This window comes from Vombatus ursinus, unplaced genomic scaffold, assembly GCF_900497805.2.
Source record: "Vombatus ursinus unplaced genomic scaffold, bare-nosed wombat genome assembly UNPS02014784.1, whole genome shotgun sequence".
Lineage (NCBI taxonomy): Eukaryota > Metazoa > Chordata > Mammalia > Diprotodontia > Vombatidae > Vombatus > Vombatus ursinus.
In genome coordinates, this window is record NW_020954562.1 from 29,877,363 (window position 1) to 29,890,656 (window position 13,294).

The 13,294-nt window shown below is 33.4% G+C and overlaps 1 protein-coding gene across 1 annotated transcript in view; it reads left to right on the forward strand.

Moving 5' to 3' along the window:
- The window catches only part of TLL1 (tolloid like 1), a 333,372-nt gene that overhangs the window by 180,662 nt on the left and 139,416 nt on the right, over nucleotides 1-13,294 (forward strand). Inside the window, exons 7-8 of the mRNA XM_027866868.1 lie at nucleotides 6,688-6,793; nucleotides 10,328-10,452. Of these exons, the coding sequence (XP_027722669.1) occupies nucleotides 6,688-6,793; nucleotides 10,328-10,452 (231 nt within the window). The remainder of the gene's footprint in view (nucleotides 1-6,687; nucleotides 6,794-10,327; nucleotides 10,453-13,294) is intronic.

The following is a 13,294-nucleotide window of genomic DNA, read 5'->3' on the forward strand; positions in this document are numbered from 1 at the left end:
GCTAATGACTCTATGAGAGAGCGAGAATCAGTCAAATAGAAACAGAAGAATCAAAAAAATAGATGAAAATGTAAAATATGTCATTGTTAAAACAACTGACCTGGAAAATCGATCAAGGAGAGACAATTTAAAAATTATTGGTCTACCTGAAAACCATGATGAAAAAAAGAGCCTTAACAGCATGTTTGAGGAAATCATCAAGGAAAACTACCCTGATGTCCTAGAACCAAAGGGTAAAAGAAAGAATCCACCAATCACCTCCTGAAAGAGATCCCAAGTTGAAACACCAAGGAATATAGTAGCCAAATTCCAAAATTACCAGGTCAGAGAGAAAATACTGCAAGCAGCCAGAAAGAAAAAATTTAAATATCATGAAACTACAGTCAGGATTATGCAGGACCTTGCAGCTTCTACATTAAAAGATCAGAGGGCATGGAATATGATATTCCGTGAGACAAAGGAGCTTGGATTTAACTACCCAGTGAAAATGAGCATAATTTTTCAGGAAAGAGGATAGACATTCAACAAAATAGGAGATTTCCAAACCTTCCTGATAAAAAGACCAAAGCTCAACAGAAAATTTGATCTTCAAAGACAAGACTCAAGACAGATGTTAAAAAGATAAACATGACAGAAGAAAAAAACAAAACAGCACCATGTTATTAGTAATGTCAAACTTTACATCCTTTCAAGAGAAGATGACGCTTTTAACTCTTGAGAACTATATTGTTATTTCACCATGTAAAAATGGTATACATAGACAGAAGGGGTTGGTAGAAGTTGGCTTTGATGTAATGACAAAAAAAACCAAAAACTAAGTGGGTTAAATGGATCTAAGTAAGTGGATTAAGTGGATCTTATTAAGGGATTATAGTGGGAGAAAAGGAAATGAGGAGGCAGACAAGGGTAAAAGACAAGGGTAAAAATTATAGGAAAAGGCACAAAAACCTATTGTGATGGAGGGAAAGAAGGGAGGATATGAGCATTGTTTGAACCTTACTCTCATTAGATTTGGCTCAAGGAGGGAATAACAATCAGTTAGGTATAGAAATCTAACTTGCCCTATAATCAAGAAAGAAAGAAAGAAGAGGGGAAAGACAAATCTAACTTGCCCTATAAGCAAGAAAGAAAGAAAGAAAAGGGGAAAGACAAAGGAGGGATGATAGAAATAGTACGGCTAAAGAGGAAGAAAAGGGAGGGGGCTAACAGAAGGGAGGACACTCTGAGGGAGGCAGTGGTCAAAAGCAAAACTCTAGTGAGGAGGGAAAGGGATAAAGGAGAAAGAAAAGCATAAATGGGTGGTGGAGAGAATTGGAATGGAGAGAAAGACACAGATAGTAATTATAACTGTGAATGTGAATGGGATGAAATCTCTCGTAAAACTGAACAGATAACAAAATGTATTAAAAACCATAATCCTACAATATATTGTTTACAAGAAACACATTTGAAACAGAGGGATATACACAGGGTAAAGGTAAAAGGCTGGAGTAGAATACATTATGTGTCAACTGAAGTAAAAAAAAAAAGCAAAAGTAGCAATCTTGACATCAGACAAAGCAAAAGCACAAATAGATCTTATTCAAAGAAATAAGGAAGGAAACTGCATTCTGCTAAAAGGCACCATAGTAATATCATTACTAAACATTTATGCACCAAGGGTGTAGCATCCAAATTCTTAGAGGAGAAGTTCAGGAAGTTACAGGAAGAAATAGACAGCAAAACTGTACTAGTGGGGGACCACAACCTCACCTTCTCTGAACCAGATAAATCTAACCACAAAATAAACAAGAAAGAAGTTAAGGAGGTGAGTAGAATTTTAGAAAAGTTAGATATGGTAGACCACTGGAGAAAACTGAATGGGGATAGAAAAGAATATACATTTTTTCTCGGCAGTAAATGGCACTTACACAAAAATTGACCATGTACTAGGGCATAAAAACCTCACAATCCAATGAAGAAAGGGAGAAGTATTAAATGCATCCTTTTCAGATCATGATGCAATAAAAATTACATGTAATAAAGGACCATGGAAAGATAGACTAAAAATTCATTGGAAACTAAATAATCTAATCCTAAAGAATGAATGGATCAAACAACATATCACAGAAACAATCAATAACTTCATTCAAGAAAATGACAATAATGAGACAACATACCAAACTTATAGGATGCAGTAAAACAGTTCGTAGGGGAAGTTTCGTTTCACTAAATGCTTACATGAACAAAACAGAGAAAGAGGAGATCAATGAATTGAGCATGGAACTAAAAAAAACTAGAAAAAGAACAAATTAAAAACCCCCAATTAAATGCCAAATTAGAAATACTGAAAACCAAAGGAGAAATTAATCAAATTGAAATTAAGAAACCTATTGAACTAATGAATGAAATTAAGAGCTAGTTTTATGAAAAAAAAACCCCAATAAAATAGATAAACCTTTTGTTAATTTAATTAAAAGAAAAGAAGAAAACCAAATCACTAGCATCAAAAATGAAAAAGGTGATACTCCACCAATGAAGAGGAAATCAGAACAATAAGTAGGAGCTATTTTGCCCAACTGTATGCCAGCAAATTTGACAATCTTAGTGAAGTGAATGAATATTTACAAGAACATAAATCACCCAGATTAACAGAAGAGGAAGTAAAATACTTAACCCCATCTCAGAAAAAAGAAATTGAACAAGCCGTCCATGAACTCCTTAGGAAAAAATATCTCCAGGGTCAGATGGATTTACAAGTGAATTCTATCAAAAATTTAAAGAACAATTAATTCCAATACTAAATAGACTATTTGGGGAAAATAAGGGAAGAAGGAGTCTTACCAAATTCTTTTTATGATACAAATGTGGTTCTGATACTTAAACCAGGAAGATTCAAAACAGGAAATTATAATTTCCCTAATGAATATAGATGCAAAAATTTTAAATAAAACATTAGCAAATACATTACAGCAACTTATCACAAGAATAATACCCTATGACCAGATAGGATTTATATCAGGAATGCAGATTTGGTTCTATATTAGGAAAACTATCAACATAATTGATCATATCAACAACAAAACTAACAGAAACCACATGATTATCTCAATAGATGTAGAAAAAGCTTTGGACAAAATGCAACACCCATTCCTATTAAAAACATTAGAGAACTCAGGAATAAATGGGGTTTTCCTTAAAATGATGAGAACCACCTACCTAAAACCTTCAGCAAGTATCATATGAAATGAGGATAAGCTGAAAGCAATTCCAATAAAATAGGGGGTGAAACAAGGATGTACATTATCACCACTGTTGTTCGATATTGTATTGGAAACGTTAGCTTTAACAATAAGAGAAGAAAAAGAAAATGAAGAAATTAGAATAGGCAAAGAAGAAACAAAGCTATCATTGTTTGCAGATGGTATGATGATATACTTAGAGAGTCCTAGAGAATCAAGTAAAAAAGTGCTTGAAATAATAATCAAATTTAGCAAAGTTGCAGGATTTAAAACAAACCCACATAAATCATCAGCATTTCTATATATTACCAACAAAACCCAATGGCAAGAGATAGAGAAAATCCATTTAAAGTCGATGTAGACATTATAAAATATTTAGGAATCTACCTGCGCAAACAAACCCAGGAACTATATGAACACAATTACAAAACACTTTTTACACAGATAAAGTCAGATCTAAATAATTGGAAAAACATCAGTTGCTTATGGGTAGGTCGAGCTAATATAGTAAAAATGACAATTCTACCTAAGCTAATTTGCTTATTTAGTGCTATACCAATCAATCTACCAAAAATTATTTTATAGAGCTAGAAAAATAACAAGAAGATTCTTTTGGGTGAACAAAAGGTCCAGAATATCAAGGGAACTAGTGGAAAGAAATGCTAAGGAAGGCGGTCTAGCCATTCCACGTCTTAAATTGTATTATAATAAGCAGCAATCATCAAAACTACTTGGTAGTGGCCAAGAAATAGAGTGGGGGATCAGTGGAATAGGTTAGGTAGGCAAGACATTGTAGTCAATGACTATAGTAATCTTCTGTTTGATAATCCCAAAGATGCCAGTTTCTGGGATAAGAACTCATTATTTGAAAAAAAACGGCTGGGAAAACTGGAAAAAAAGTATGGCAGAAACTAGGCATAGACCAAAATCTCACACTCTATAACAAAATAAAGTCAAAATGGGTTCACAATTTAGATGTAAAGGCCAATACTATAAGCATACTGGCAGAGCAAGGAATAGTTTATCTTTCAGATTTATAGAGAACAGAAGAAATTATGACCAAACAAGAGATACAGAACATTATGAAATGCAAAATAGATAATTTTGATTTCATTAAATTGAAGTTTCCACACAAACAAAGCCAATGCAACCAAGATTAGGAGGGAATCAGAAAACTAGGAAAGAAATTTTTTATTATTATTAATTTATTTATTTTTAGTTTACAACATTCACTTCCACAAGATTTTGAGTTTCAAATTTTCTCCTCATCTCGTCCTTCCCCTCCACCCTAAAATGGTGTGCATTCTGTATACCCCTTCCTCTAATCTGCCCTCCCTTCTATTTCCCCCCACCTTCTCTTATCCCCTTCCCCTTCTATTTTCCTGTAGGGCAGGATAGATTTCTATACTCCATTGCCTGTATATCTTATTTCCCAGTTGCATGTGGAAACAATTTTTAAATTTGTTTTTAAAACTTTGGGTTCCAGATTTTCTCCTTTACTCCCTCTCCACCCACCCTCATTGCGAAGGCAAGCAACTAGATACAATACATGTGTAGTCATGCAAAACACTTCCACAGTAGTCATGCTGTGAAAAACTAACTATGTTTCCCTTTATCCTTTCCAGCTCCCCGTTTATTTTATTCTTTCTTTTGACCCTGTCCCTCCTCAGAAGTTGCTTCTGATTACCCTCCCCCAATCTGCCCTCCCCTCTGTCATTTCCCTGCTCTTATCCCCTTCCCTCCTGTTTTCCTTTAGGGTAAGATAGATTTCCATACCCAATTGAGTGTGTATGTTATTCCCTCCTTAAGCCAAATCCAATGAGAATAAGATTCATTCATTCCCTCTCACCTTCCCCCGTTTCCCCTCCAGTGTAAAAGCCTTTTCTAAAAGCCTTTTCTTGTCTGTTTTATGTGAGATAATTTACCCCATTCTTCCTCTCCCTTTCTCCTTCTTCCAGTATAATCATATCTCACTCCTTAATTTTATTCTCCAGATATCACCCCTTCATCTTCAACTCAATCTTTGCTATCTATCTGTCTATCTGTCTGTCTATCTGTCTCTCTATACATACATTTAATTTTTTTCCTTCAGCTACCCTAATACTGACAAAGGAGTTACAAAGATCATCTTTTCATGTAGCAATGTAAATAGTTCAACTTTAATAAGTCCCTTATGATTTCTCTTTCCTGTTTACCTCTTCATGCTTCTCTTGAGTCTATGAGAAACTGGTACATACAGGGTTTAGTGACTTGCCTGAGGTCATATGGCTAGTATCTGAGGCCAGATTAGAAATCAAGAAGTGGGGTCTTCCTGACCACAGGCTTGTCACTTTGTCCACTGTGACACCTAACTGCTGAACTGGAGGATCATTCTCTAAATCACTGTATCTGTCAAATAAAACTCTTGCAGAGCAGGAAGTTTTCTTCTCTATGGATCTTCACGGTCTCTTTGAGTTTTCTTTTTTCAAGTAGAGAATGTGCTGCTCTTGTTTTCTGGAAAGCAATTTTCCTATTTTTAAAATGCAGTAAAATTGCGTGTATATTTGTGTGTAGAGCTTAAACGTTAGCAAAAAATAGAATAACAGTTGATCACAAGAATGCCTTTGTGGACAAATAGGTATAGGTTTAAGATGAAAACACAGTTAAAATGTCTAAAGCTGATTTATAATCCAGGAGTAGGCAATTGTTTTAAAGATACCTCATCAGAATTTTATATGTAGTTCAAGATGGGATCTCAAAGATTATCTAATGCAACTTTCTCATTTTATAGATGAGAAAACTTTGCTCCAGAGAGGTTAATGACTTGCACAAGGTCACACATGTAGTGTCAGAGGTAGGGTTTCAACTTGTTTCCTCTGATACTATAGCCAATGCTATTTCTACTGTGCATCCTGTCTCTCAATCAGAGATGTTAGGAAAAGTATATGTGGGTGAGTCAAACCAGAACATATGTTTTACCAGATTTTTTAAAAAACAATTTATTAACAAAATTAGTTTTTGTTCATTCAGGCTTACCCTGAATTGAAGACGACAGGGCCTTATGTGCTATGTGTGTTTTTTTGTTGTTTGTTGTTTTTTAATTATGTCTGACTCTTTGTGACCCCATTTATGATTTTCTTGGCAGAGATACTGGAGTGGTTTATCATTTCCTTCTCCAGCTCATTTTACAGATGAGGTAACTGAGGAAAACAGAGTTAAGTCAGTTGTCTAGAGTCACACAACTAGTGTCTGAGGCCAGATTTGAACTCAGGAACATTAGTTTTCCTGACTTCAGACCTGACACTCTATCCACTGCACCACCTAGCTGCATTGTGTTTAGCTGGAAGTATGTCTCTGTACTCCCCATACTGGTCATGAATTTTGTAAAAGCTAAGTATGGGTCGTGGAAGGGAAACAAAGCTTTTTTTTTTTCCTCCTGGGTATGATCTATTGAGAGAAACTCTCTGTGCTTGTCAATGATTTGTAGGTCAAGAGTACAACTTCCTGAAGATGGAACCTGGAGAAGTGAACTCCCTTGGGGAATCATATGATTTTGACAGTATTATGCATTATGCCAGGAACACCTTCTCAAGGTTGGAGTCTCAGGTTATAACTTTTGAATTTTAATTCTATTCCCCTGTGTGATTGCTTCAGAACCTTTGTTGTGATGTTAGGAAATAGAAGAACATCCTTCAAATGCTACTGCCTTGTAGGAGAAATAAATTAGAAAAAATATTTTTATTAATACTGTATAATTATATGGAATTTTCCAGGTTTTACTTTAAAACGTATTTTAAGATTTCACTTTTTATGGGATTAACTTCAATATTATCTTTTTGCTGAGTTTCATTCAGTTAAAATGTTTTACTTTGATTTATTATTATGGCAGATTTAATTGTATAAACTTTAATAAATCAAGGAGTAAATTTCCAAGTCAGCATTAGAATAAAATAAAAATACACCAGTCAAGGTGGATCTATGGGTACTGCATTTGAAATGTTTGTTCTCTTCTTGAGACTGATTTGTGTTTTGTATATTTTGTTGTTTTCTGTTGCTTACATTTTCTATACCACGTTACAATATTGATACATTTGCATTAATAATACAGTGAGACAATAGGAAAATGATGAAAGCTCTCATTGCAACTTATATGAAGTTATGTTTGTCTATTTCGATCAAGAGGCAGTGGATAGCTAGCTTCAGAATCAAGAAAACTTGGATTCAGATCCTGTTCCTGACATACGGTGTTATTCTGGGTGAATACTTAACCCCTCACTACACCATTCATCTCTCTAAGATCATACATTGCAAAATAGTTGAAGATGTACATTGGTAATAGGATTTCCTCAACGTGATAATAGTGATAAAATATACTACAGTGATAAAATTACAAGTGTAAGACAAAACAAAATAAAAAACAAAATAAAGACAAAACAAAATAAAAAAACCCAAACTAACCATTTTTTACAGTTAAATTATTGACTTCTGCATTAAGGATCATAGGTTCATAATTTACATCTAGATGAAACCTTAGAAGCCATCTAGTTCAACTCTTTTTATACCTGGGGAAGCTGAGGCCCAGAAACATTAAGTGATTTGCCCCAAATCAGAGAGGTAGTAAGTCATAGATATGAAATCTGAACTTGAACCCTCTGATTATAAATCCAACTCTCTTTCTACTACTGTAGCAAAGAACAAGCATTGGTTTTCCAGACCATGTTTAACTTTTTTCAGTTTTTCAAACTTCAGAATAAATTAAAGAACTCACAACTAAATATTAAAGATTGGTTTCCCATGTGTGTTTTTCTATACCCGCAGTTTTCTTGTATTCTGTCTGCCCACATTTTTGACATCTATTCATTAACATCTCCACCAAAGGGCAGGGGTAGGGAGAGCAAGTGTTACTCATATTAATCAATTTTTTTCTTTTTCTGTGTCCTAGTGATAGATTTACTAGAGGAGTTTTGGAGACTATAATTTTACAAATGGTGATTGGGTTCCCAGGCTAGTGAGGAAAGGCTTTTTTAAAACCCTTATGTGAGTGGTATTCAAGACTTTGTGAGAATCTTTCTTCTGAGTTAGTTCAGCCACAATGAAGCCAACTTCATCATTTCATTTCAGATGTTTTGCTTCATCCGAAATTTACAAAATGATAGAATTCTCAGATTCATCTTTCATTTTTAGGATGAGCTGTCAGAAAAATTTTTTGAGACTGTCATTTCATTTTTTTCTATATAAAATGAGAAGTGAAAAGGATGTTTTTCAGTGGCTTGCAGACATAGTAAGATCCCATTAATCCCTACCTCAATAATAGAGAATCTGTGATGATTGATTTAGATTCCTGATTAGTACAGTAGGGCTTATTACAAAACTGTAGTACGTTTCAACTCCTTTTTTAATTTTTTCAACATAGCTTGAGCTATGACACTTGAAATGTGTACACATTGACACAATGACCCTTCTGTATTTTCTCCACCTATACCCCATTTACTCCAAATTATCCTGTGCTGAGACTTCCATTTCTTTCCTTCTGTTACTGCCAAAATTGTTTGGATTCCTAGCTTAATTCCTCAGTGTGTCCTATTCCCCTCTTTGTGGAACATAGACTGTAAGTGGACTCCATCTGGGAGTGGGGGCTCCTTATCCTTCTTTTACCTTGATTATATTGGAATCATCTAAGACAAACAAAAAGATTTTTGCTAGATGTTCCAGGACTTGAGTCCTGAACCCCACATTGAACAAACTATTGTGTAACTAGAGCCAATATGAGAGAACACAAAATGTCTAGTCACTCATCCATGAATCACAGCCTAGCTGAGATTGCTTAATAAAACTGCAGTTTTCTGCACTTCAGACATTTTAATGCGTTTGAAAAATGAATGTTCTGTCATGAGTTTGAACTGATGAAGTCTAATTTGCTTTCATAGTGTCAAGTATCCTTTATGTAGCTCAACATTTAACTTTAATCTGTTTGTGAAAGTTATTTTTTCCCCAAAGCATTTTCTCTTGGTGCATGTCATTTCTCAATTCATTGCTATTTTCAGAGTTATAAATGTTTAGCACAGAATATGAAATAAAGCCAGTATTGTTGGTGTACTTTATACAGGTCATGAAATAAAAATGGATAGTGAGAATAATGATTGAAAGTACATCTTACAAGTCCATTGAGAGTAACAAGCCCTTGGTTGGAGTGGTACCATAAGGCTGGATGCCTGTATGGGTCGCAGGGATGAAATGGGACACACTTAAATGTTAAGGATGTTTACTTGCCAGCTCTGAAGTTCTCCTCCCTTCTAGAGGGAATGTAAGCCCTAGAGCAGGTACCTGATATTAGTCTGTATGTAATTTGTGAAAGGGCCTTATTCAGTTTTATTTTATTAGATTAAGTCTCATAATAAAAGACCTTACATGTGAAAGGATAATTTAAGTTAAATGTTTAAATGGGAAAAAAAAACAAACATTAGTTAAATGCATTGCCCAAGTAATCTGTACTGTAATTATTCCTTATTCTACCATGTACCTTAAAAGAAACTTTTTAGACAGTAGTAATAGCTCCCATTTATATAGTATTTTATAAAATACTTTCCTCACAATGACTTTGTGAGGTATTTGGACCCACTTTTTAATTCATTTAGTTAATTTCAAGTGGGAAAATGGCTTAGAATTTTGTGAGGGAAAGTACTTTTTTAGGGAAGCTTCACAATATGATAATATTCATTCCTCCTTGAGCTTCCCTGGGGTTTTCATGCCTGTTTGAAATACCAAGACAAAAGGCATGATTTACACAATGTGGGAATATGTACTATTACCGAAGATTTTTTTCCCATTTGTTTTAAATTTCAAAAGAAAATTTAAGTACCACCATTGAATTTATAAGAAATAGAAATGTCAAGAGCTATTTTACATTAACCCACAAAAACCTCTTTTTTTCTTTCTTTCTTTCTTTCTTTTAAATACACACCATTATTAGTAATTTTGTCCAACCCTGGAAACTTCTCTCTTCAATTCACCGAGTGTTGTAAAACATAGCTATGTTATTTGTAAAGACTGAAAGACAGAGATAAGAAGCTTATTTTGATAACTAAAAACTGACAAAGTTGTATGGCTCTCTTCTGATTTTTTTTCAGGGGGATGTTTCTAGATACCATTCTTCCTTCCCGTGATGACAATGGTATACGTCCTGCAATTGGCCAACGTACACGCTTGAGCAAAGGAGATATTGCACAGGCAAGAAAGCTGTATAGATGTCCAGGTATTATACCATATAAACAAACCAGCAAGACTGTGCTTGCCTGTGATATTCCACAGTAACAGCAAATCAATTACTACTCATTTTCCAGATTGGAAAATGACACACAATTCAAAGTCTATAATCATAAAATAAGGGAGGAGAGAATTCTAGAACACATACAACTTGAAATAAAAGCCAAAGGTTAAGAATCAAATTTCAAATACAGCTAAGTTTGAGCTTCCCTTTATTTAGAGAAGAGAGGAAGAATATTAGCATGCTCTTTTTGTTCTTTCTTTTTCTTATGAAATTATATATCATATAATTGCATATTGTAAACCTTGAGCAAAACTGATTTACATAACACATTTTATACACACCTCCAAAAAAGAGAGATCTTTGTTGGTTTGACAAAATGCTTTTATGACCTGCGTAATATTATTGTGAAGGGGCTACATGTGATACATGTATCACATTATGCAAGAGGAAGACTATGTCTCTGCTCAGAAAACAAAACAAAACATCATATTTCCTTGTTATTAGGCTTTGGTCCATTTTGCTGCTAATGGACATTCTGAAAGACTGAAAATGTGTCTCAAATAGCGATAAATAGGGATATAAATAGGGGTTTGGTTATGGCAAGCATGCTCCTAATAATAAAAATATTATGAATGTTGATTTGAAATAAAACAAGAGCATAAATAACTGTTAAAATTTTATGTAGTTAGTTACCTTGAAACTTGCTTTATATCTAAGACATAGCTCCAAAATGCCCGTACCCTCACTATGTTTACATTGGCTCCTAGAGTTAGTCAAGGAAACTTTCTTAATTATGTTACATTAAGTGACACTTTTAATTTTTAATATTTTCTTTCATTGCATGAATCTTGAAGAACAAATTTTCATTCACTTTCTAAAATGGAGTAAATGGTATGGTGATCAGGACATTAGAATGTGGTTCATTTTTTTTTAATGTTCTCTTTGCTAGCCTCCCATATTGTGAAGGATTAATCAGCAAATAATTGGTTTTCTTTCACAGATGAAATATGATAAATTGGCTGACATGTGGCCTGAATACTATGCTTAGTAGGTTAAGTTTAGCCAACATAATATATGTTGGATATGAAGTAGTTGAGGGAATTAAGTCACAAAAGGATCTCATGCTGCTATGTTTGGAACATCATGAAAATTACTGTAATTTTAATCAGTTTGCAGAAAGGGCTACAAAATTAAGAAAAAAATGGCTCTTTTCATTGTTACATCAGTTCTTGTTTATAGATCAGAATGTTTTTAGATAGCTTATTGCCTTGATGGACATTTCTCAGATATGTACTTCAGTACTATTGACGAATACACCAATAGCACAAAGAAATTCTGTATTACAGGAATAAAAATGCAGCTATTTAAGAATCCTTTTGTCCTTAAAACTCTATTAATATAAAAAATAAGAGGATTGATTTTTTGCCTAATTACAATCAGCAGTTGATCAGTTTAGCCTTCTATTTTGAATAAATGAAATATAATTTAAAATCATGTGATAATGTAGTGTACCTTTATATTTTTTATCAGTCTAGTCACACATAGTTTAATTCAACTTACTGAAAACAATATTTTCGAGATGAGTTAAGTAAGGCCTTAGATGAGGTACAGAGATAGTTGAACTGTGCAGCATCTTTTGGAATCTTTTGTGATTTAATGTCTGAATGGGCTCAAACTGCAGAGCACTTTAGGAAAAAAACTACATGAGTAATTGTAATTAAGGAAATGAAAACTAATTTTTATCTATCGAAGGGCATATTTTATGCAGTGAAAGGGGGCACAGTTACACTCTGATTTGACAGATATGTATTAAACTTAGCAGGAATAAATTATGGCACCATACCCAGACCTATGGCACTGGAATTTCCTTTTCAGTGTAACAAGCCCTGAAAGAGATGAGCGTCATAACTTGGTGCATAACTAGTTTGTGTTTTTTTCCTACTGTAGTTTACAACTGATATAATTTTGTAAAATAAAGAAAGGGAATATTTATTTTAGATATCAAGTGATGATAATACAGTAAAATATCATTAATTCAAACCCACTCATTGGAGTGGTTGTAATTCAAGAAGGAATTTGGTAACTTTTATGATATCAGAGAAATTGTTAAAAATTAATATTTCAAAAAAGATTATTTCAAAATTGGGTTGCCATTTCAGTGAAATTTTTTAAAATCAACCAACAAATGTTTTGGTGCCTATTTTGTACAAGTGAAACAAATGATTTAGAAAATATGATTTTAATACAAACAATGATATTTTAATTTAAGTCATTCTGTATCCTTTATGAAGGATATAGATGTTACAGAGATTAAGTCTATTTCAAGAAGGTATTTTTTCTCATATATATATATTTTTCTCATACATGTACACACACATATGTACCATATACTTATATACACACATGTATTTGTGTATTATGTCCTTGTTTGTATATATGTGAGTATATGTATGTATATGTGTATCTGTGTGAATGTATATGTGTGTATATGTATGTGTATATATGTATGTATGTGTATATATGTGTGTTGTGTATACATATATATATATGTTAGATAAAATGCAGTCCTCTAAAATGCTCTATGATTCAGGGTTTTCACCAATTCATACTAAACTTTCTTTTAATTATTTTAACTCATTGCAAATAATCATTTTTGTAAATAATCAACTCTTTCTGCCTCTGCATCCTCATTTTGGCTTTACAAATATGGATTTTAAAAAAAAGGTTGTATGTATATCTTAATGTCTATATTCTTTTTAAATAACAGATTAGTTAAAAATAATAATTTATTTTGATTGGTGCTGTGGAAAAACAACAATACAATATA